Source organism: Pseudochaenichthys georgianus, chromosome 14 (genome assembly GCF_902827115.2).
Source record: "Pseudochaenichthys georgianus chromosome 14, fPseGeo1.2, whole genome shotgun sequence".
NCBI classification, from domain to species: Eukaryota; Metazoa; Chordata; class Actinopteri; order Perciformes; family Channichthyidae; genus Pseudochaenichthys; species Pseudochaenichthys georgianus.
The window spans coordinates 28278034-28304367 of NC_047516.1; the positions used below are offsets into that span (position 1 = coordinate 28278034).

The 26334-nt window shown below is 41.6% G+C and overlaps 1 protein-coding gene across 1 annotated transcript in view; it reads left to right on the plus strand.

The window, feature by feature from the left end:
- The first annotated feature begins 223 nt into the window (after positions 1 to 223).
- The window catches only part of LOC117458083 (LHFPL tetraspan subfamily member 7 protein), a 132985-nt gene continuing 106874 nt past the window's right edge, over positions 224 to 26334 (plus strand). Inside the window, exons 1-2 of the mRNA XM_034098330.1 lie at positions 224 to 982; positions 25891 to 26029. Coding sequence (XP_033954221.1) covers positions 629 to 982; positions 25891 to 26029 — 493 coding nt within the window. The 5' untranslated portion in view covers positions 224 to 628. The remainder of the gene's footprint in view (positions 983 to 25890; positions 26030 to 26334) is intronic.

Genomic DNA, 26334 nt, shown 5'->3' on the forward strand with positions numbered 1-26334 from the left:
GCCTATTTAGCATACAGTAAACTGACATTGACCTGTACAATCAGTGTAGTGGTTCTTTAGTGCAAATTATTTAAAAATATTCCTTATTTTCCTGCGAAAATTTTCAGAGCACTTAATTCCTTGCCGCGCTTCTCCTATCATGCCTTAACTTTGAAAAACCCACCCGGAAGTACTTATTTTAACCGTTGTGAGCTTGACGTTGTCCTCTTTCTGAAACGCAAAGCGCGCTGCTGTCCGTGCGGAGGCAGAGCGAGTGCACAGACAGGAGCAGAGGAGAGCAGCGGCACCTGCTGCGGGACATGTTGTGTTTGTTGGTATAAATTAAAAACTGCTGCTCCACCTGCACTGATATGACCAATGCGCACCCAGTTTGTGGGTGTGACTAACCTCTTGCGCGTGTGTATGGCAGGTTTGGGCATTTATCCAGGCTGAGTGGAGGCGTGGATGACTTGACTCATGATCATTGATCACCATCACTCCTGCTGATGTGTTTTGGACGTTTTCTTCCTGGTTGGTCTGTCCAGAGCTGATGTTCTGGGGACACAAACTGCGGATGTGCCAGTGATTTATTTGCTGATGTGGTGAGCGGCTGAAGTTGAAGTCTTGCTCTTGATGGTGTGAGCTCCAAATGCATTCGCTCCTGGGCCGGGAGAAGAAAGAAGAAGAAGCCGGGTTCGGGATCGATCTGGGTCTGTCTCCGGGCTTTCTGCCCCACGCTGCCACCATGTTCAGCTGTGTGGGCTGTTTCTGGGTGCTCCTCTCCTCCGCTCTGGTCGCCGTGTGCAGTTTCAGCTTCATATCCCCTGCCTGGATTGTTAAGGACCAGCTGAGGAACAACCACCACCTCCACCACCACAACAACAAGGACTCTGTGAGCTTCGGCTTGCTGTGGCACTGCTCAGAGTCTCTGGATCACATGTACCGATGCTACACCTTCGGGGGACTGGGCAAATTCGCAGAGATCCCCTCCAGTTCCTGGCAGGTAGGCGACCAAACACACCCATACAAGTCCATCCCATGTGGATGGATGAGAACATGTGGGCCATCAAGTGGGAATGGCATGGCATTATAAGAACCAGGAAAGAAGAGTAGTTGGCTTTATGAGCACAAGATGAATACATAATCCAGCCTTTTAATCATAATGACGTCTAAATTACTGCACCCAATCAAGAAAATCACATGCATTTAAATATGTTTGTTTTGCATCCATAAAGAGTCATTTATCCATACATTTTTAACCTATAATAGTTTAAATTGTATTCCATGTATCCTTAAAAGTTTCATTTTATTGTTTGGTGATTTTGTTTTGCTAAGCTGCAGCAACTTTCCCAGGTGTTCATGACAGATGATACATCTCAAACTGTATATGAAACTCAATGAAGCAACACATATTTAGAATGGCTCTGATTGTCCTCCCAACCCGACTTTCTGGAGGACACATTTGGTGACGATGCAGGCAGAAAGAATGATTCATTGGCCTGCGGCTGTATCATACAGAGCAGCATCTGCAGCACAGCACGCCAACACACAACAAAGCGGCGGAAAGTGTCTGTAGGTTGGCAGGCGGCTCACATCAGGACTCCTCCATCACCAGCAGGAAGTTCTATTCAAGTCTAATTGAACCCGGTTAGCGAATGTGCGACTATTGGAGCATGCTGCATTCTCCCTACCTATGGTTTTAAACATCAGTGCAGGTATATCCAGCAACAAACCCCTGCATGAAAAATAGCGAGGTTGTTGGATCTGTGTGACATCCCTTAACTTAAAAGTTCGAATTCTTCCAGATTTCTGCTGATACTGAAGAGGCTTCAGGGTTATTAGAGCTAAAAAGGTTGGCCTTGCTATGAGAATCTTAACTGGGATGCTCACTTTTCATGCAAGTGGGTTAATATAATTTAATAATTAATAATAATAATTTCTACATGCAGGCTGTTTGGCACCCCCCATACTTAAAACATGTTTTAAAGCTACACTACACCAGCCACCTCTGGAGTTATGACTTATGCATGAAGAGGAATTAGCATTTGAAAGCGAGATAGTAATAAGTTGCTGCTTGTGTGACTGGAGTTCAAGCGCCTGCAAAGAGGGGAAGAATGCGACGCCTGGGATTTCTCTCACGGGGAAGCACAGGTGTTGCAAACGGCAGATAGAGAGCAGTGAGCAAACACGGAACAGATCCGGATCTCTTTTATATGATTCATACATGAACCATTAACGCGTCCTTTTGCTGAACTAAAGTGTAGCACGCTATAAGGCTCATTTGGTAAAATAAATTCAGCCAGTTGTCAATTAGTGGGCCAGTGATGAGCTCCTCCTGCAGTCTGTTAGTGAGTGTGATGGAGCTGCTTTCCAGCGCAGAGCTATGTGTCATTACAGTGGGCGCACCATCCTCCATTAATAAAGGTGAAGGGGCCATTATGTTTTCATCAGAGCCACTTTATTACTAACTCCTCACTGATGTGCATGTCGTGTTGCTGATGCCTTCCATTTTCAACACAAACCTGCAGCAGTATCGTGTGTATATATATATATATATATATATATGTATATATATATATATACATCAGACACGCCTCAGCAGCCATTAGTCCCACTCTGTGTTGTGTTAGTAGAAGAAGACAACTGTATATTGAACTCCGTGGAGTGGAATAGTAGTACTCTTGTGTTGATGGGGAAAAGACCAACTGAGCCCTGTGGATGCTGTGCAAGGGAGGAGGAGGAGGAGGAGGAGGAGGAGGAGGAGGAGGAGGAGGAGGAGGAGGAGGAGGAGGAGGAGGAGGAGAGCACTTGTGCTGTAGTTTATGGCCGTTTCTCAATCTCAAGGATACTGGCTTCCAAGCCAATATTTCAAGGATGCTACGTCATCGAGTGCCGCCGAAGTACTGTTCCAATGTCCAGCATACTTGGAATTCCACCGAGGCCGCGTCCTTGCTGGTTGTTGCTTGGTTGTCAAAAGCTTTTTCTCGGCCCGTGCTGCAGTCCAGTGTTGGCCGTCCCCAGACTGGCACGCCCTGCTTCCACTAAAAGAGGGAGGCAAACAAACAGGCTTGTTCCTGTTTATTTCATATGGAAAGGAGAGTAGAGATGGGAAAGATTCCCATGTGTCATTCATGCGGCAACCTCAAGATTTGTTGATTGCGGTGTAGTTTTGCTTGTTATGTGCATTTGTGTTCGTTCGTAGTATGTTAAAGTTTCAATCCACCAACATTTTGCCTTTTTATATTAGTCCTGGTGTGTGTGTGTTGCACGCATGGGGCTTTAGAACACTGCCCACATGTTACACTAGTTGAATGCTGTCATGGAAGCGCACATTGCGAAAAAGAATCCCCTGTATGGTATTATACTGATTTTAAACCTGAAGCAAGCTGAAGGACCACAATACAACTATTTGCCCTCTTTGCAAAGTTGTTGTGCCGGCAACGTTTTAACAGACCAATTTGCACGATAATAATAAAATACATCGACTTGCTGAGCTTGCTATACATATTTTGAGAGCAGCACCTCCCTTGAAGAGGCCCCATTATGCTGTTTGGGATGTTGACCTTTGCAGACCTTTAACATGCACAACAAACCTATATAACACACACTACAGGAAAGGGAAAACTCCAAAGTGCCTTCCAGAGCGAGTTTCTCTCGGGCCCCTCCACCTCTGCCTGAAACGCCTTGAACTTTGTTTACACTGTTACATAGTGACATCACTATGTAACACTCGCTTTACAATTCGCTAGCACTCCAACATAATGTACCTGATAGGCTAAGGGGCGGCCAGTTAACCAATCGGAGCAGACTGGGCTCTGGTTTCAGACAGAGGTTGAAAAGAGGTGCTGAATGAGAAAAATAAAGACCATTAAAGCATGTAAACATGTCACAGTAGAGGAACACAATACAATTAAGCATAATAGGGCAACTTTAACTGGCACCAGAAAAGACCTGCTTCATTAAAAAGTGGCCCCTCAAAAAAAGAACTACATAAACCTTAAAGCAGCATCCATATTCGTTTGACTTTTCAGATACAGTCGGATTCACAACTTGACGTTGTTGCGAGTTGGTCTGTATTGTAACTTGACGTACTCCCTGACCCATTCATGTTTTTCACGTGATCATGACAAGCTTTCGACAACAGTAGAGTTATCAAACACTCTTACTACTGGTTTTACCCATAAATAATTCCTTGTATGACTTCTTCTAGTTTCTGCTTGGTTGTCTGATTTGCCATCAGAGCAGATGTAGAGCAGCGGTGGTGTGCTAACATGTGTGTGTCCTGACACGGCACGCATGGGCGTTTACATGCATGAACACAATTGAGTGAACATTTTAAGTGTGAGTGCTGTGGTGGGTTCGCGGTCGAAGGGGTGCACACTGAGCTGCTGCTAGTAAAGTGTGAAGCAGGAGGAAGTTAGCATCGCAGCAACCATTTTCACCTTACCTTGTTAACAGCTTGTGTGCTTCGCAGTGCTGAACACTGTATTTTGAATTAGCTTGGCCTCTGTGCTAACAAGCCCACAGCCCAGACACAAGAGAGTGTGTGTGTGTGTGTGTGTGTGTGTGTGTGTGTGTGTGTGTGTGTGTGTGTGTGTGTGTGTGTGTGTGTGTGTGTGTGTGTGTGTGTGTGTGTGTGTGTGTGTGTGTGTGTGTGTGTGTGTGTGTGTGTGTGTGTGTGTGTGTGTGTGTGTGTGTGTGTGTGTGTGTGTGTGTGTGTGTGTGTGTGTGTGTGTGTGTGTGTGTGTGTGTATAAACAGGAGGTGATTTACTGCGTGTGTTTGCTGGCTCTGTGGTGGCACATGCATGCCCACTGAACGTCAAGGTCGTCTTGAAGCCCAAACGAGTCGTGGCCGAGCTCCAGGAACATTGATTGGAAAATGTCTGAGTTCCTGCTCATCTTTTGTCTGTCTTTGGAGAAAATGGCAGTTTTTCAATGCTGAGGAAAAAGAGAGGAAGTGACTTGCTTCCATTGAAATCCTCTGACACAAGAGACAAAACATTAGTCCCAAGTTGCCTTCTTCACATGCCAGGAAGATGAATTATAGACGTTACTGGAGATGTTTCACCATGCCTAATTGCCAGCTACCTATGAAGAACACTTACTGGTGCATAAACCCTAGATGCTCGAAATGTCATTTCACCACTCAGTGAGCCAGAACTTGTTTTAAGTAGATAGATAACTCATTCAATTCACTCGTCATTCTTTTGTCTATCTGCTACTCAGCTATTGTCTTTGCCCTCCTTCGTTAATGTCAATATCTAAAGAAGTTTCACTCTGGGAGAACAGGAAACTAAAGATTACAGGATGCTTTATTTTAATGTATTTCTTGTGTGAGAATTTGATTATACATACAAAAATGTCAATTTGTTGGGAATAGTCAAAATGATTTTAATGCATTATAAAAATCAGGATGTAATCTGAATTTGACCGCTTTAGCGAGATAAATATTATACAGGTAGTAAAGTAAAACGGTGGTGTGCAGTGGAATAATATTCCCTGCGTGTGTTGCACTTCCTGTAGTGCACAGCAGGTTACTGTTGGGAACTAAGAATGGATTTAGTTTATTATGTATCTGATGGAATACTTTCTGGTAAGTTACATTAAATTGGTATATTTGTGTGCACCTTATGAAGAGTCTTTCAACGTTGTACCTTTTCCTTACCTTACTGAAGTTCAATACAATGGAAATATATTTAAAGGGGCCCTATTATGGCTTTTGGGGTTTTCCATTTCCTGTAGCGTGTGAAAAATGTTTTTGTGCATGTAAATGGTCTGCAAAGGCTAAAATCCCAAAGTTCCCTTCAAAGGGAGTTACCCCCCCCCCCTCACCCCTGCCGGAAACGCCTATGTTTACTTCTGTAATCTCGTGATGTCACTACCCAACACTCGTGCTTCTATTGGCTAGCACTCCAACACATACATGTACAGTATGTGATAGGCTTAGGGGCGGGACAGCTATAAGCGGTTGACCAATCACAACAGAGCCGGCCAGCTAACCAATCAGAGCAGACTGGACTCTGGTTCCAGACGGAGGGTGAAAAGAGGGACAGGCAGTACAATAAAAAATAAAGAGCTTTTTTAATTTTTTTAAAGCGTGTTAACATGTCACAGTAGAGGTACAATTATGAACTTGAAGATTAGCATAATTTGTCCTCACATGAGCCTCAGAGACTGGACCGTTGGTGGAGAGCCTTTAGGGTCTGTGAGGTCACAAAAGATGTATGTAATTGTACTTTTTGCTGAAGGTAAAAAAACATGACTTTTCTTTGTGAGAAGGGGAGGATCTTTCTTCTCTAATCATAAATTCATATTTATTTCTTTCCTTCCTTTGCAATTGATGCACTTTAGTTAAGGTATTTGTTTCGAGGTTTTATTCATGTGTACATCAGTGGAATCTCCCTTAGGGTATTAAGGTTTGCGTCGAATTACATGGTTAAAGATGTTGTACCAATTTCTCACGGTTATATCATTTTTTGGCTCTTGTGGGAAAGGTGTTTTTTCAATACGAGGGTATATGAAAAACAGTAATAACCCAGGGGGGAGCCTAGCTGTTCAGCTTTAACACAATACAACATAACATTCTCTCTCCCTCACCACCCGAATCCTTTTTGTACATTAAAGGGAAACTCTACCAATTGAACACATCAGAGGCTGTTTACAGGTCTTGGGAGTATTACTGCAAATGTGAATACAAGTTGTAAAAAGCCTTTTGTAGCTGAATCTGATAAATACAGGGACGATTGGGACCGAATTTAAGCCTGACAACATGAATTAATCACTTTGAGTATTTTTTAAAGAAAATGCCTAATATCTGATTCTAGATTCTATATATATATATAATATAGATATACTGAGAATATGTTCTGGTTTTCTAAGTCTTTTAGGGATAGTAAACTAAATATCTCTGAGCTTTAAACTGTTAGGGAAAACAAGAAATATGAGATGTAACCCCCCCACTTCAGGAATTGTCTATATGTTGAGTTGTGTTCATACATTATTCAAAATGTTTTCAAATATTTTGTAAACCTAGAGGAAACTATATTTTTGATCAAGAATCTGTGAGAAGCTTTTATACATTTACTTTATATCCAGTTAGAGCCACATTTTGGACAACACACCTATTAGATATTTGTCCCTTAAATCATAATAATCAAACTTATTAGGGTTTTAGTCATCAGACTTCTGGCTATAAAGTTATTTAAGACACAAGCTTGCAAAATGTTCTTGTGGCCCCTCCTTGTGTCCACTGGGAAACACAGATTTTTAACATGAAACTCTTTTTGTATTGTTTTTAACAGTTTTAATCTCCGGGTTCATTTGTTTTAGAGAGAAGGAGACCTCTTTGATTCGGTTCACGGTAAAAAAACCTCTTGAATGATGAACAATGAAGAAGCTAACTCCCATGATCTGCTAAACTCTTTCTGGTGGCAATAAATCATATATTGTACGTTAGAAATTGTGGAAATGCCAAAATATCAAATGCACTATTTCTCTCTTACAAGATATGTCATGTGCCCTCCCAGGCAGAACATGATGGTGTGCACTTGCTGGACACCAGGGTCAGATAGAGGCACAGTGCGCCGCCTCATAACAGAATGATGAACACGGTCTGGCCTTTATCTCTCTGAACAACACCAGCGAAGTGAAGGGTCTGTGCTCTGAGCTGGCCGCAGGGGGGCTCGCTATGTCCAATGAAAGACACACATTCCCAAGGGAGGCAGTGCATACCTTGCCACTTGCTGACAAATACAGCAGCTCAACAGACGAGCAGAGGTTTGTGAGATCTTCCCTGAACAGAGAGGCGTCACTTCGCCCTTGATGCGAGTTGCTCCTTAGATTTACCGTTGTAGTAAAACGTTCTCCTATAATGCTAATGGAGAATCTCTATGTTGAAAGCCATTTGTGTAAAAGTGTGTCAGCCTGTTATGAGGTCTAATGCACGTGTTGTATTCCCCCCCCCCCTTCGCCCTGTGGGGAGTCCACTGCCTTGTTTTTTCAAAACAAAAGGCTGACTTGCCTGGCTGCTTTTACTTGCCGACCTCATTCTGTAACGTACGGTGCTTTCTACAGAGGCACGTTCACGACACACACAAGTATGATTAGATAACTCGGAGTGATCCGCGATGTACCCTCACACTTTTACACGGCGAGATGAAAAGAGGAATGCAAATGCACGTACCCGTACAGAAAGAAAATCTCCCACCCGTCAGAGTGTGATCAAAAGAGACGTTGATGTGATGTACAGTGGCTGTCCATGTCAGCACTGATGCAGTAATTAGAGGTTCAGGGAGGAAATGCCAAAGGACATTAGAAGAGTATAGAAAGAAGTACACTCTGGGAGTTATCTCAATACAATTGCTTTCTTTGTTACTTTCCAGATTGCAACTATTATACACACACATATAACATATAACTATCAAACACGACATACAATAGAAGGAAGGTTTGTATTACCCAAATCTAAATCAAATATGGGACAGAAAACAGTCATGTATACAGAGCCATGATCAGCTGGAACTCTTTACCGGTTCACATCATTCAGGAAAATTCTCATTTCAAAAGGTTGCTAAAAAAATATTTAAGTATTATAAAGTACATTTGAACTGTGGCTATGTATGCATATGTTATTATGTACACTTATTTGTATTTACTTTTGTTTGGCCTTAGGATGGCGATAATTGGATGACCATTTTAGTTTTCACTTCATGCAGCACTGTAAATTGCATGCAATTATGAGCTGTTTTGTTTTGTTTTAATTTTGTTGTATGTTTATGTATGTTTTGAGTGTGTGAGGACCCCAGGAAGAATAGCCAATGCTCATGCTGCTAATGGGGATCCTAATAAAGACATAAAGACATCAAATCCACAAAAAATCAGCTCCTTTTGGCGGTTTTATAACAGGAATTCCACCTGTAAATTGCAGCTATCATCTCTAGTCCATTCCCCACCTGCCCTCTCCTGACCTTTAATCTAGCGCTTTGTTGTCCCTGCTCTTATCTGTGAACGGCGTGGGGGAAAAAAGCACAGCACAGAGGAGAGGAGAGAGGAGAAGGCCCTAGCCCTTTCTTGGTCACCCGGCTTCCTTTATGTATGTTTTGTTTGCCCTTTGAGTGTCTGAGCGACCTTGGGTCCCTTGAAAGGAGCTATATAAATATCATTTATTATTATTATTATTAATAGTCGTGTTTTAAGTCGTCTTCTCCCGCCAAGTTGTTTACTCATCATCTCTATGCTGGTGGCAAAGCCTATAGCCGCTGCTTTACGACACACACATATCCCTGTCTCGGCCCATTCTAATTTAGCGTGCTTTGTAATTGGTTGTCTGTTCACCTTGACTTACACCAGGTAAATAAATAGACTCATTGCGAAAAAGTTGAGCGTAGAGCAGGAGAAGGTGTCGCAGAAGCAGGAAGGAGAGATAGATGTTTGGTCCTTTTGACAGCAAGTCCTGCATGAAATATGGTGTGCTGGCTTATTATCACACTGTGCATATTTTACTTCAAGGCCACTGGTGACAACATGAATGGTAGGCGGCGTGTATATACAGGGGAGTTTTCTACAGTGATAGAATTGTTTTTTACTCTTTCACAAGCCACAATTTGCTTTGCCTTTTCTCATGTAGCCTTGTGATTTGACCACAATAACTTTTGGAATGGGTCTCAGTGTATACTTGTGTGTGGCTGTTTGTCATCCTTTGTTGTATGCCTCTGATTTGAGTGGTTTGTTGAATTTCTTTCATTTCAGGCTGTCTATGGAAGGCTTTTCATTATTCTTGAAATCTAATTCTTGAATTCAGCCTCTGAGAGTGTAGTTGAACATGAATTGTTTTGCCCATCTCTGGAAGTCTTCCAAGTCTCTGCAAGTTGCTTTTCTTGGTGTTTTAAGAAGAATGTGTTTTGTGTTTGTATCAGTAAGGTTCAATCAGCACTACTGCACTGACACAATCACACAGACACGATTCAAAGAGAGATATGACAATATATTTAGGCCTGAGAAATATGAAATATAACAATATTTTTATTGTCAATATTGAAGGATTTCAATAGCGCTTTTCATAACATATTTAAGCAATACAATTTTGTTTGGTCCTACATATCAGTAGCATTAAAGGGGTTATGTTTTTCAAAGACACTATTACATCATAGAGACTGACCTATCAGGGTTCTCCCGCATGATAAAGCATAGAATTGCGGGGAAAAAAAGTTAAATATTTTTGGATGACTTTTGCTCTGCTTTGAGATGGGGTGGGTCCTTCCTCCAGACAATCCAATCTTGCTTTGCAGATTTGGTCACAAATTCCTGCATGTAAGATTTAGGTGGAGTGTGTGGGCAGGCGAGGCGGGTCAAGAGGTCTTTGCAGCAAACGCGGCGGGAATTGAAAGTGCAGAGGAACAGCTGTCGAGATGATGGATAGAACAGGTGTCTTTTGGAGAGAGGAGGAGGAGGAGGTGGAGACGGAGGGGGACATGTTGATCTGCATTTTATTCCCATCTAGGTGAAGCAGGGAGGAAATCAGTCTGGCTGAGAAGGAGAAGGATTTATGATCTCATCAGCCTTGATGGATGGATGGTACCTGCGGCGTGTGATTATTTTCTGCTTCCTATTCATATCTGATATGTCACACTCTCACAGCAGCAGTGGGCACGGCAAACACTTGCTAGAGTTAGCGCTGGGCAAAAATACTCGACCAACAGACCAGAAACGTTTATTTAAATACTGGCTGAGTTCCCAGCAAACGCGTGGACACAGTGAGCGTTTATCTCGCTTATGAATTATACTCTTTGCTTCGGCGATATTTAAGAGTCTCTGATCAACAGTTCCCAGGTAGACACAGCGAGCAGCCTGACTGATGGGGGGGGGGGGGGGGGTGTTCCCTCCACAGGGAAACGGCTGAGTCAGTGGGCTCCTGGAAGCCTCTGTCCATTTGTTAACTGGCCTGTCACCTCCACTGCCTTCACTGTGGATCCTGCGGGTAGTTTATATATTGATTTAACGGGGAGCCTTTCTCCATTTTTTAACATAAATGATGGCTCACTTGGCTCGATGCACTGTAGCCACGCGAGTCGGCCTCCATCAGTAGTCGGAGCACAGGGGTTGCAGGTACCAGAGCTCAGGGTGAAATACATCCGTACAGTGAAGCCACCTCTTTGAGTTGGCGCTCTTGAATCGATCAAATATGCTAGTGGAAGGCGAAGACAGTAGTTTGATGGAACAAACTCTAATTTCGTGATTTCTCCACAGCAACGGGGTCGTTTTCTCTGCTGCACTTTTCGGTTTCTCTCAAATCCTGCAACATCAAAACATAAAGCTCCTGGGATCCCGCCAAGCTCCCAAACATAACTTCTCTGAATCCCGGAGCGAGTCGCACGGCTTCAGAGAAAAAACATCCACAAGTCCCATGCGCGTAGACTTGTTTCCGTGTTATATAAAGGTAAATGTCAATGCATTTCTGCTTTAAGATAACTCTTATAAGCTCTTACACAGTTTAAACATGTTAGACATTTAAATAAATAAGCGTTTTGGTACCATGATAGCAGGTGTTCCCCTCAAACATGTAGTTCAGTGAGCACCTAGTTATGCATACAGAAAAATATTCTGCACTTGTTTATTCTTTTAGTTTTAAAAGTGAGGGTATTTGAATAATCTCTACCAACAGCCTTTGGTATTGAGAGTTGTGATTTCTGTTTGTAGTCAATGAAATATGGACCAATCCTGTTTGAGCAGACTTTGGTTGCATGCAGGTTAACAGATAAACTAATGCTATTGGTTTGGTGTGACTTTTCGGAGGAAAATAAATATTCCTTACCAAAGAGTTAATGTCCTGCTCTCACTGCAACAGTGAAGCGTTTGCTGCTGTGCTAATGTGCAGCTCCATGGTGGGAACTGAATGAGTTTGGCACCGGTAGAAGCAGACACATCATTAAGTCATTTGGATGCAAGACAATTCGTCCATCAGTGTTTCATTTCAGATTTTTTTTTCTTGGATTGTTTGTTCTTCCTCCAAGGCCAGAATATTAGAGATACCTGCATTTAGTGTTTATTCCCATTAGTGCAAATTAAAGCAACGACTTTACAGACAGCAGTTCCTGGCTGGCTGTTTTTCTTGTGAAACTCACTTATGCTCTTAAACATTGTTACTTTGTTAATGGAATGCATTTAGATAATTGTTTAGTTGAATTATCATTAAAGAAAGCATTATTAATGGTTAAATACAAGCTGAACTGGCTTATCATTTATCAGCGTTTGCCCAGTACGCTGTTGAGAAAGTAAATCACAACACTGAGCTTAATTAGTGACCTGCTGTGCAACGACAAACTGTCCTCATGTAAGATGAAGCATCTCAGCAGCATGTTGTTGTCGTCCATTTACATCATTCATTCATCATTCACCTCCAGCCTCTATAGGCCAGACTCCGGGCTCCTTAACATGCAACAGACACTCTCACTTTATCACACTGATGCAACTGTGATCCAGACCTGGTAACACTTTACTTATTAGCCCTGAAGAGATCTACTTTTTCTCTTGATTTGTGTGAAAAAAGAACATTCCTGACTTATTTAACAGCTGAAAGAGCACTGTTGCATCTTGGGATAAAACCATAGAGGCTCTCAAACAACAGATATTAATTCAGTTATGTAAAACGTTTCTAAATAGGGCCCTGCTTCTTTATATGTGGGGTTGGGGAGGTTTGCTGTAATCTGAGTGGACCAGTCTGCGATGGCTGATGCAATGAAGCTGAGTGGTGGAGGCACATTTCCAGTCGCTACAGTACAGTATGCATGAATTATGAAATGTGCACTTGGGACCAGCGGTAGTGCAGATCATGAATAAATGCAAGAGCAAGCTGGGCTGTGTGAGTTTTTTGAGGGTGTGAGAGCTGAAGGACGGCCTCCACTGAAGCCCACAGGCTCTCTTGAACTTCTCCATTACAGGTGGACACTCTTCAAGTCCTCTAAAATGTATTTTTACAAACGTATCTCTGTAAACTGGGGGGAGGTCTGTACTTGTGTATCAAATGCCAGTCTGCAACGGCTATTCATATTTCATGACATTTCTGAATAAATCTCGAAATTACCTTTTTTTTCTTTCTGCAGACCCTCAAAGCATCGGGGGAATAGTCATCCGGTTCAAACTGGATTGCTGAAAGGAGCTCAGTCTTTACAAGTTGCACTCCTCTACAAATTGCTGATTAAACCATTTTCAATTTTTAGAATAATTAATTTACGAACTCATCTCAGTCTTTTCAACAGCATGTGGTAACACTTTATTTATCCCAACATCTCCATAATGTAATAAACAGATAAACGCAAATAAAAAGAATGTCTGAAAGCTCGATATTTACAAATGTTGTGTAACTAATGCTAACTTAATGATTATCAAAAGTAATCATGGCATTTCTTATCAAGCTTTTTATTGGTGCAGTTAAAAAAAGTATTTGTTAATCCTGGATTAGTTTAATACAGGTTGATTTTACTTTATTTAAAAGGGAAAATTACACAACCATTATGGGCTTTTATACAGAATATGACACATTTGCTACTTGCGCAAATAGTATAAAATGTTGAGCACTTCCTGTTTTCCAAAGTGGGCGTGGCTACCTTCACCACTCTTAAGAAATGTGTTTTATGTATTCGTTTTTTTGATCATGTAGGCCTGAAGGACTATTATTACACCAACAGATCATCTCCCCTTTCCTAATAAACTGCATATTATCATTGGAAAATCATAAATCTATGACATTTTTTGACATCATGACAATAAGTTCTTCACTCCAAAACGTCTCACTCATATTCGAGCAGATTGTTAATAAACCTGCACTTTTGAAGTTCTAAAAACTGTTCAAAATGTAACTGAAAAATCTATGCTCATATCAAATGGTCTTCTAGCCATCTCACCCCAATAATACCTCAGTTAACCATGTATACAGATCAGAGTTACAAGCAGTACTTTGATCAAAGTAAATGCTGGATTAGATTTACAATTCACATGAAAGCAACATTTTCCATGTGCTTTCAAAGAAATATATTTTTCTTTTCATCTCCACTGTGACAGTTGTCGTACGTGGGCTGATGCCGGTTAGTCGTAAGACCCGGTTTATTTTGTTTAACTTAAACAGAACTAAATGAGCTTCATCTTCTGGGAGGATAATGCCTCCACAGATGGGTTCTTCCTGTATGTGGGCTGAAGTGTATTGTAACAGTGAGAGAGTATACAGTATTTATTTTTCACTTTGAAACCGCACAGTGCTCCTCCCTTCCTCTCCCCCACATCTTCTCTTGCATTTCTCCCCATCCTCTCATCTCAAAGTCTCCCCACAGCTCTCTCTCCTGCAGTCTTTTTTTATGTAAAAAGATGAACCACCATTTCTGAATAGGGCGTCAATGTGCACCAATTACTCTCTTCTGTTTGTTGGGATGCTAAACATAGATCTGTTCTAACGAGCAAACGTAATGAATAACAATTATCGCCTCGCATTTTTTCTCTACTAAATGTAACTCTTCACTCTGAGTACGCTTCTCATCCATTTCTTATTAGCATCTGCTTTTAAAGCCAAGAAACAAAACAAGACCAATTCCATGGCTGGTGTCTTTTGAAGAGACTCAGGGGCAACAGAGACAGGGAGGTCTGACTCCAAAGTATCAGTTGCCCTATAATTCATTACAGCATCTATTGAGAGAGAAGAGAAAGAAAAAACTTTGCCTCGGGGTCTCTCCTTTCTTACCCACCAGCCCCACACCCTCCACCAGCAGCAGCCTATTATAAGAGCTGAATCAAAACCTTTGGCCCGGGCTCTGAGGATGTCATCATTAAATCAGACGGTGAGGGATCCCACACATTTCAAACCAGCCATTTGATCCCACTATCTGATCTTTTGTGATCTATTATGAACAAGAGTGCATCAGGGAGGAGAGAGAAGAGGCGGAATTAAGACGTTTTATTTTTGTCCTGCCTGCACCTCAACCTTTACACCCCCCTCCATCACTCCCCTCTCCTCTCCAGGACATCAACTAGCTTTTAATTGAGAGCAGCAGAGAGAGATGCAGAGAAAAGAAGCAGGAGAAGAAAGGAGTCGGAGTACACCCACCAGGTATAAGATGACTCTGATGCCGTGCTTTGGAGGCACAGGATGGCGGGAGAAGCTATAATGATGAGGATAGGAACTTTGTTATACAGAATCTCAGCAAACGCTTGCCTTTGGTTAGGCAGGTGTAGATATATAAGCTGTGTCCCTTGCATTGCGTGTTATCCCAGAAGGTTAACACGTGTTTAATATTGTTACACGTGACATAATGTGGCTGTTTGACACCGCACACTGAGTCAATTTCCTAAAAAGGTGACATGGGTTTTGCCACGGCCGCGCTACTTTGGGAGACCAGCGGCATGACTCTATTAACTCCGAAGTGAACATGAACGGACCAATCTTATTGAGTCACCAAAATAAATAATGGACCTATTTTTCACAAGCCACATATCTTAAGAACATTCGGATTCTACCATGGCATTTTTCAGACGGAAAAATCGAGAGAAATGTAACATTGTTCAAGATAAATATGTCTGATTTGTCGACCAGAGCAAAAATACTCACAAAAGCTGGCAACACTGCGTTAACATTGGGCCAACTGTGCCACAAATGGCCGACATAACCGACCTCACTAATATTCGTAATGCTTAACATATTTGTTAGCTGTGTAAATATCTAATGTTAGCCAAACTGAATTGAAATATATTAGACGATGCCATTTCAGGAAACAGGAGAAGTATAGTATTCATTACGATTGGTGCCAAATTTGCTTTATTTACTTATAGAACATCTTTGGTTTGGACAACAATAATACATGGTTAGGTTTGTGTGACAATAAGCTTAATGTCATGTGACTCAGTGACAGGTTCACTTGGCATGACCACACTTCCAGCTTTTGCCTTCACACTGAATACACAACTCACGTTTTTCTTGGCAAAAGTCTTGTATTTGTTTGACTCATCCCCCAAACCTCCCATAACACATGTATGGAATCTTAATACTACGTCCGACACTCTATTGTCTAATTTTGCCCCAGATGGGTTTACATTGAAGTTATTTGAAAGCCTGTTGCGTCTCATACAGATACTAAAGGGTGCTTGTGCGTCAGTATTTGAGTCCCTGGCTTAGACCAGGCTGCAGCTCTGATCTCTGCTCTGTTAAAACGGTGTGTGTGGGCAGGTGGTGCTTAGCAATGCCAGATGGACACTTGATCACCTGTAATACAATTCTTGATGAACCTATAAAGGGAACCCATCGTAGGAGCCCTCATCATCAACAGTGAATCGGGGAGGGAATTTATTTGGCTGTTAAATCTTCACAGAGGATCAATGGGGCTGCAGTGTAGTTTTGAAGAACAGAGGTATTTTTCACAGAGCAATGCGCCTAAAATAGACTTTTATCTGCGACCTATAGCCCTCCATAACAGTCTCTTGTACATGAGTTATTGTCTGCGCTGCTCTACCTGAGGGTTTCATGAGGATGATTCTCCTTTGGGATGATACCAGCATGCATCTCTTTCCTCTTCGTGCACCGCAGCTGATGTGAAACTACAGCTGTGGTTTCTGTCTTTCTCCAGCAGTTCTGGGACCAGAGGCTCACTGAAGTTTTTTGGCAGGTACCTGAGGCAGTTTGTATTCATACAACTGAGATACAAATCTTCTTCTAAACGTCTTTCTGAAAACGAAAAACACAACGGAGCATACTGGCTTTAACGTGCTAAAGATCTCCATTAACTATTTATCTCTAGAGCAATCTTTGGTACCATGTTTTGCTTTTTGGGAACATTTGGGCTGTAATTTCTACCTTTTTAACATCACTAGAGTCATATCATGTAACAGTACATTTTTCCTACCTCTGGATTATCATTATTGGTTGCACAGTTCATTTAGTTAAAACCTGAAATAGTATGGACGATAAACTGTGTCTTATTTAATCTCCATCTTTGGATAAAGTCCTGATTCAGGCAGTATGTGCAGACTGCAGAGTAATTAGTGTATAGAAATTGAGCCATAGACATTGCATTAGCGGCTGTCAATGTGAACAAAGTGAAACGTTCGTAACGACATGAGGACATGGTGCAGCTTTGGCCCATTAATCAACAATCATTTGGGTTCATCCATCAGCCCAGAGCACAGAAGTGAAGTCCCTTTGGTCTCCAGGTGCTGCAGCAGGTGGTGGTCAGCTGTGGACAAACTGAAACCAGCCCCTCTGAAACACTGGGGGGGAAAAAGATGGATTGACCTGCTAAAAAATGATTGTTCTTCCCCTATTGACTCCCCAGACACCAACAATGCAGTCAGTGCTCCTATGTTGAAATAAATCTATTTCATTCCTATGTTTCAATTGGTATAAAGCAGTTTGATAAATCACAACTTTAATTCAGAATATGTACTGTGTGAGCGCAACATAATCTGAAATGTATAACATTATATAAGAGGCCATCTGCAGAACAAGGGAAATTCACACAAGATCTAGGAATTCCTTCTAAATGAAAAAGACTTTTCTCAATACCACTTCAATTCCTGATTAGCTTTGTTTATTGTGTGTTTTGTCTCTTTTCTGGCAAAAAGAGAATCAGTAACCATAACTAGTTTGGGTGAGTGACACTTACGAGTGCAGTAAGAAAGACAATTATTTTAAAGGGGCGCTGCAAAATTTAAACCGTATTATCACAGTGTATTTTTTTAAATCACTGTTATCGTAATCACCAGTATCCCAGCAACTTGAGTTCAAAACTAAGAGAACTCATTGACCCAGTTACTATGCATGACATCATGATGTTTAGTGACTCACGACAGTGTTTAGCTGATGAATGACACTCATCCAATAGAAACTGAATTAATAAAGATGTTATTTGAAACAGTGTGACATCTTTCGTACACACATCCAATCCAGCTTTGAGATTGTACATTAGTGTGTTTACTCACATTGGGGTCTGTGCTTCAGAGACAAACACTCCACTATGTTTGGCCGGTATATACAGTCCACTTAACAGAAGATGCAGTGAGAACAGAATTGACAGGTTGAGTTTTGTGAGGCCTCTCGAGACTCTGAACCAACTTCCTGCCCTGAACTGATCCAAGTCCCTGCACACCACGTACACACAAGCCTTTAAAGCGTAGTATTATGGTGGGTGTGTTTCCTGCATCGGTTCATATATCCCATTTCTCCCAGTTGATTCAACTCTGTGTGTGTGTGTTAGTGTGTGAAAGCGGAACTGACTATACTAGAGGTTCCTGTGTTTTCATTTAACGTGACACCGACGACTCGGCACCACATTAAAGCATTGCTTTGCAGCAGGGAGCGTCCTGTGTGGGTCCCTGGGTGAAAACTCTTTCCAGTGTTTCTGAGTTTCTTGGCTCTTAAACGGCAAAGATTAAAGATATCGACATTGATACTATCAAGGAGGAGCGATTCCAAAGTTGGTAAATGTCACAATTCATGGCCCGAACTGAATGGAAGCTTGTGTTTAAGGTATCGCAAAGACAGAACACATATTAAACTGGACTGGGTACACTTTGTGTGTCATCAGGTTTAAACACCAAACAGCGTCAGTGACTCAGCCCAGAGTTGAATTCAGAAAGTTGCCTTTATAAGACAATCTGCTAAATTGCAGAAAGCTGAACCTTCGAGCATGGGGCTTTAATTATTTAAGTATAACATTTTTAAATTATTCATTTTAATGTCATTACTTTGATAAAAATTCCTCACATCTCCCTCTACATAATGAGAGATGGCACTTGACCTTATGTACCTCATTAAAAAGTTACAGCCTGAGTCTTCTTCCTGACTCAAAGTTCTCCTATTTCTTCAGAGGTAAGAAGGAAACATAAACTTCAGTTTGCAAATAGGCTGAACAAGTAATCCAGCATTATTTAAATCGCAAGATTGCCTCCTACAATATTTGTTAAAGGCGAAATCCATCTGCTATAGAGTTCCTGGCCTTAAAATAACATTCTTACAGACAACATCTTAACTGCAAAAATCACAACATAATAAGTGTAATATTGTTTTAATATTAAATGTGAATAAATAGAATAACGATGTACAAGTAACAATGTGTTTAATATTCCAAATGATCTTGATTAATTATATTACAAATGCAATATCATTCAATATAAATGCAATTAGATGTTTTTTTCTTTTTTATTAAATTAGCGCTAGATTTGCACTTACGCACTAGGAACAAATGTTAGTCACATGGGCAAAATACCTGCTGGTAACGGCTACGTACAAGAGGCCTATCACAGTATATTCTCTACTCGAAATGCAGAAACAAAGACAATAATTTATTTATTTTCATTTAAATTTAGCTGAAATTATTGATATTGAGATTCAAATATTAGAAAACTACAGCTGGTGTTAGGGGGCCTATGTACTTGGAATAATGAAAAGCATGTGTGAGGAGTGTGTTCCGCTCCAGCAAACCATTGATAGGACACAGTATGAACACCGATATGTCTTTTTCTGTTTGGGAAAACATCTCTGTCGACTGTTCCTGAGGGCAGAACATGATTTAAGGTTGTGTCTCAGAGCCATACCTCAAAGGATAACCAGAGCAGGTCGACAGCTCAGCGCACCTGTGTTCCATAATGCCTTTTTACTTTATTTGCTGAAGGCACACCTATATGAATCGCTCGGAGAGTACATTTCTGTCTCCTTCGTACACCCGCCTCGGCAGATGTATTTTTCTTTTTGGTCGGCAATCATTTTCATGCACTGTGCCACAGAACCAGAATGACTAGAAAACAAAAGTAATGATTTCACTCTGATTTGGACTAGCCACACTTACTATGGCTCCTAACATAAATCTCAAAGTATCTTAAAGTTTTTCCGGCCCTCACTCACCAACATTTTCTGTGCCTAATATACATACAAGTGTTGTACTCAGTGTGGGATTTGATAACTGTTTCAACCCTCCATATGATTTCCACTTAAATGTGTTTGTATGCTAACTATGAGTGACTCTGCATATGCGTCCTTGTGTGTGTGTGTGTGTGTGTGTGTGTGTGTGTGTGTGTGTGTGTGTGAGCTCCTCCATGTCCTCTTAAGTGCTCCTGAATGTCACATCCTATCTGCAGCCTGTCCCCGAGGCACAAATGGACACTCCATCCACTTGTCAGGTGATTAATCTCTGCTCCCCTCTCTCCCTCATCTGGTATTCACTCTGTACATGAGGCTTCAGCCACTCACACACACACACACACACACACACACACACACACACACACACACACACACACACACACACACACACACACACACACACACACACACACACACACACACACACACACACACACACACACACACACACACACACACACACACACACACACACACACACACACACACACACACACACACACACACACACACACACACACACACACACACACACACACTTATCCCTCTCCCAGTCTCCGCCCAGTGATGATCAATGAGGAAGACGGATGTATTATTCATCACATTAATTTAGAGGCGGAGGCTTTTATTGTATTAAAGCTTTTGCAGTCAGTGTTCCTCTGAAAGATGAAGACACGGTATGAGCAAAAAGAGGGGAAAAGTACAAGGGAAGTTAACAGAAAGTGGACCAGAGAGGAAATCTGGGCTGATGCATTGTGGGAGGTGGTTGAAGCAGAAACACCTCTAGTGGCTCGGAGATGTTCAAGGAAGCTGTGTTAAAGTGCTAATGGGCTTCTCGAGGCAGAACACGTCACGGCCGATGCTTTAGCACGACCGCTGGGCTCTCACACTGCTGAATGCTGATTAGTGATGGGAGGGCTGAGGATGGCATGCCAATAAATATTAACAATAAAGCAGACGCGCAAAAGGAAGAGCCGTCCACCAATATGGCAAACTGGTCACGTCTGCTTATCACTGGATCTGCAATCTCGCCTCACCTCTTGTCCTCCATAAAGGCGAGACATTGGATTGTAAAGTGGCGTGGTTATTTCTCTCAAGGGCCGAGGCCGGGCATTAGCCGTGTCCTCTCCCTGGCACTTCTGATGAGCAGACAGAAGAAATCCTCCATTTTCTCGCAACACTGCACTGAAACATTTAGCCATTCAGCCAGGACTTGGAGAGGCAAAGTGCGTTTAATGAGATCTGCCTTGCCATCTCCATCTTGTAACTCCCAATTGAGGGGACAATGAAATTTCATTGGCCCGTGCTGTGTAATCCCCGGCTCCCTTAATGTAATTGGAAATCAAAGAGTCCCCTTTAAACTGTCCCTTTATTACTCAAAGCAGCTGGATGGAGGTTTTTTGTATCGGTTATTGGTCTCCAACAGGCTTAAGATGTGGGCCATTTATTGTGGGAAACCAATAAAGTTTCTTTATGATGGAGCCAGGTAGTCTTACATGTGTATGGGTGCGTTTAGCCCTGAGTTTCATCAGCATTGTAACACTTGCTCCAGGCCGGTTACTATTATAGCGGGATTAATTGGTGCTCGATGGTCAAATCCCCAGGGTTATTGTATGCATCGGGTATAAATTGAGTTTGGTTCCTTAGCATACCGTAAGATCTTAAATTCCCATAGGGTGCCAGCAGGTCATGCTAGCTTGTAAGGAAGGAGGCTAAGTAATGTTTTTGTAAAGATATGACCCATTTTTCGTAAGCAGTATAAACGTATATTTGGCTATATATAGCTTGGCTTCTAAAATGTTGTATTTAAATATGTCTGCACACTGGGGTTCCTAAACAATCTGGGTGGCATGAACTGGGTATGAACGGAAAGCTGAGGCATGTGATGATGTTAGCTCCCGTAGTACACACTTTATTATTGTGAGGAAATGCTTCAAAACTTGACCTTGCTGTTTAAAGTGAGCTGGTTTGATCTCTAGGGCAATCCCCTACATTTTTTAAACCAAAAATGACTGACTTAATACATAGTTGTCTCGTCACCATTCAATTGATGCAAATTGTTGTCGAAATCTCCAAATGTCAAACGTGTTGGATAATTAATATTTGTGATCAAACGTTGTTAAATTTTGCACCATGTTTTGTAGCAAATGATCACCCCCAAAATCGGTGAAACGTCTTAATACTCTTAATACATGAGAAATTGAGTGGCCATTATATACTTTTATATATACTTCCCTTTTAACATTTTAATTGGTGCCTTACCAAAGAAAAGGTTTTATATTTGACAATCTTTTTCTATCTTTTATCAACAAAAACATATTTATTTACTCAACAATTCTCCACCCTTTCTTTCTAAGCCCCGCCCCCCGGCTCTCCCCTCCCGCTCCAGCTGTTGCAGCGCCTCACCAGTTATTAACACACACTTACAATCTATTTAGGAGGCGTCACTGTAAGGACCAGTGATGTTGCAGCTCATTTCTACCAAATGAACTCACGCACGCACGCGCACACACGCACGCGCACACGCACACACACACATGCATGCAGTGTTGGGAGTTGATTAAGTAGGACACCATTGATTGAAATGTTGGTTGATTTCTGTAAAAATAGCTGTGTAGCGCTCCGATAGCCTTTGTTGGTCTCTCGGGCTGTTTTTAAATGGCACACGGAAAATGTCATGTGTATACATCTATTAGTGCTTGCAGATAATTAAGTGAGGGAAAAATGAGGGAAAACTTATGAAGCAGCTGAATTTACAGCGTTTGTGTGGAAATATTCAGATTTACGACCATTTACAGCAATCAAATTAGCATTTTTATCCCAAGCAATCATGCATTTTTATGCCAATCGTCAGTCGGACTCAATTTAGCTCACTATAACATCGTAACGTGTGTTTCATTGTTTAGTGAGTGAACCTTTATATACCTGAACATGGCTGCCCTCCCCCTCTGAGGCTTCACTCCCCTATACGAGACATGATGCACCTTTAATGTGTCGCGGCGAATTGAGAACAGCAGGGTGGGAGGTAGACTGCACACTGGGAGCCCACAAGGCACGCCAAGATCAAGCACCAGAGAGAAAGGAGACATTCCCCTGCATACATGAATATCATTCCAGCCAGGCAGGAAGAAGAACAAAGCCCACTGAAGTTAATGACTTTCTGTATCTTCAAGAGAGCGCTGCTTCTCTGCTGCCCTTTTGCAGTCCCCAGGTTCCAAAGAAGAAAAACAAGTAGCTGTGGCAGGAGATAAGAACTCTTATTGGCAGCATGTTTTTCCTATCATTATGTCCTGGTTATGGTATATTAAAGCTCCTTTATTTTCATATTAACAATGGCTTAAGGTCACATGTCCATTTTTTATATTCAGCGCTTCTATTGATGTTTTTCAATGAAGCTAAAGATTTATGTTTTATATTAAAGGTGCATTCCTTTCTGAGAGAAGATACGTTTTTATGTTGTAAAAAAAAAGGTTTTTAAAAGACCCAACACCGACAAATAGACTGTAGGTTGTCTTGTCGCACAATATTTTGGTAAGTAAAACCATTTTGGAAGTGATGACATCAATCTTTTTAGTCAATCTCTCTAATAATTTACAACTATTCAACGCTCGGGTTTATTGGACATGTTTGGTCACACACGTCAAAAACAATCCCACGCAGATAACTGGAATCTAATTAGTTACCTAATCTTTATGTGCAACTATGGAGAAAATACTGTTTTAGACACGATGAGAAGACATGTCAAAAATAAATAAACTGCACATTTATTATTCCAATGAAAATGTAATGGATGAAGCTGGAATTTGTTCAGTACATTCCTATAAGTAATAAAGTAGTGGAGTGGATCGCTCACAAGGATCAAGCCTGAAAATTACCACCAAAAATCTGCAGTTCTTTAGCTTATAAGGAGCCAAATCGCATAGTGTAGTTATTTAACGGTAAAATACTGTATTGGTTCCTTGTCATTTTGGCTGCAGAAAACAAAGGAAAAAAATAGAAGAGCGTTTCAGCTAGTATCTAAATAGCCTGATCTTGATCACAAACTCTGTAGGGTTCATCCTGTGGGGACCATGACTATCCGTACTGCTGTCGCTGGCCCATACTAAAGCTTCCATTAGTTGATATCTGCATCTCACAGGAAGAAATGACTAGACGCTGTACTGCGAGGCGCCTGAGAAATGATCACTGTTCTGAATAATGACGACATTTACATTTAATCAAATTAACTTCTAATCGTTCTCTAAATGATGTGCAGTAAAACCACTCTCCTCAAGGAGTTTGTTCTCATTCTGAACATGTTCCTCCTTTGCTTCATTTCCACGCTCAAGGTGCCCTTGTGCACGGCACCTCGGCAACAGCAGTTCCCACAGAGCTAAATGTGTATTAAAGCGTGTTGTGTATGTTTGCGGGCAGAAAAACAAACCTGGGCAAATATGGGGTCAAGAGAGCAATCATCATCATCATTGCCACTAACATTATGGCACTTCAATATTTCACTGCTTTTCTGCCAAACACTCGGAACAAGCGAATTAAATCTTCTGTCAGGCATGGAAATCACTGCTTTCATCCTTCTTCTTTTCACGTCAGTCACATCAGGGCCATGCATAATCACACGTGTTTTAGGGGCTGTCATTTCCTGTGCATGTTAAACATGTATCTCCATTCGGCACTGATGCTAATCACTAATGCGGCGCTGTTTTTTCTGACTGCCGCACATGTCCAGTACACACATGTTTTAAAACGTGTCAACGGTGGTTGTGTGTGGCAGATTTATTGAAGTTTATATGAGATGTTATGCAGGGAAAATGTGCACCGCGCAGACACACAGGTTGTAGGAAACACTGATACACACATTTCCCCGGGGCTATCATGCTGTAGGGATCGGAACTTAGCTGCCACTACTCAAGGAATGTACTTTTCCCAGGGGTCTGTTTGTAAGAGCGGAGCAAGGGGACAAAACAATAAATACTGAGGGGACATTGTACATTGTGTGTGTGTGTGTGTGTGTGTGTGTGTGTGTGTGTGTGTGTGTGTGTGTGTGTGTGTGTGTGTGTGTGTGTGTGTGTGTGTGTGTGTGTGTGTGTGTGTGTGTGTGTGTGTGTGTGTGTGTGGTGTGTGTGTGTGTGTGTGTGTGTGTGTGTGTGTGTGTGTGTGTGTGTGTGTGTGTGTGTGTGTGTGTGTGTGTGTGTGTGTGTGTGTGTGTGTGTGTGTGTGTGTGTGTGTGTGTGTGTGTGTGTGTGTGTGTGTCCTGTTGCGCACAGCGTGTGTGTGATTAAGCCAAGATGTAATGAATAGGGACAGTTCCCTGTTGGTTGGCCATGGAGAGCTTTTTTCCAGCTGAGAGCAATTAACCTGTTTGTTGGATTGACTGAGAGATTGCACAATGTGACCCGAACACAACCGACTTTTGGCTTCCTACAGTGTTTTTATATGTAGCAGTGACTCATAACTATTTGACAGGTTAAACATGTAGGCATTTATTTGCAGGGATGAGGAGTAACTCGTAAATTTACTTAAGTACAATGTTCTGCTTCTTTGTGCTTACTCTTAGTTAGTTTGGTTTACTTTGAAGATTCATATCAATTACATTTATTTTGTAAGGGTGACAAGACAGGCAGAGACACAAACAAAAACACATAGTAGAGAAAGCTCACAAAAAGAGACAAATGTTCAAATGAACCAAAATTCAAAGCATTGAGAAGAGTCCGTTTTATGACCAGGTGATATTAAACATGTGGCATCTTTAATGAAACTCTATCTTATTCATTCATTTTTTATTTAAAAGTGTTTCAAGTGATACATTTATTTCCGAGTTTTAAGTCTTTATGCAACATATTAAAACGTTAGTGTGAGCATTTGGAACAGAAGTCCTGAGAATCATCTTTAAAAGTGAAAAACAAGTTAACAGAGTACTCACCACAATTACTCTTCATTACTCCTTCATTCGCTTTGTGTCATTCAATGTTGTTGTGTCTGCTTTCTGTGAAAAATGACAGCGTTTTGCGTTTGTGTTCCTCAGACCAGTGCGGTGCTGTGTTCGGGAGGCTGCGCCCTGCTGGCCGTCAGCTCCCTGTTGGCCATCATTACCATGTTCCTGCCCAGCGGAGGGTGTGAGCGGAGGATCTGCACCCTGGCCGGATACATGCAGATGGCTTCAGGTTGGTGCAGATGTGATCACACACATAGTTACATGTCCAAAATACATGATTTTCAACATCTGTGCCGTGGCAAACCAGTGTGCGATGAGAGACCGTCAAGTGTGTTGTGAGAAATTGTCCAATTTCACTTGATCGGTCCAAAGGAATATCATTTAGTTGCTGCAAATACAATCCAAGTGTCATGGTCCCAAGCTAGCTTAAGCATCATCTCCAAAGGAAACCCCCGTCACTTCACAACAAGAAAACCGACTATTTTGCTTGCCTGCATAAACAAACTGAGAAACGGGTAACTTTAATGATATAAA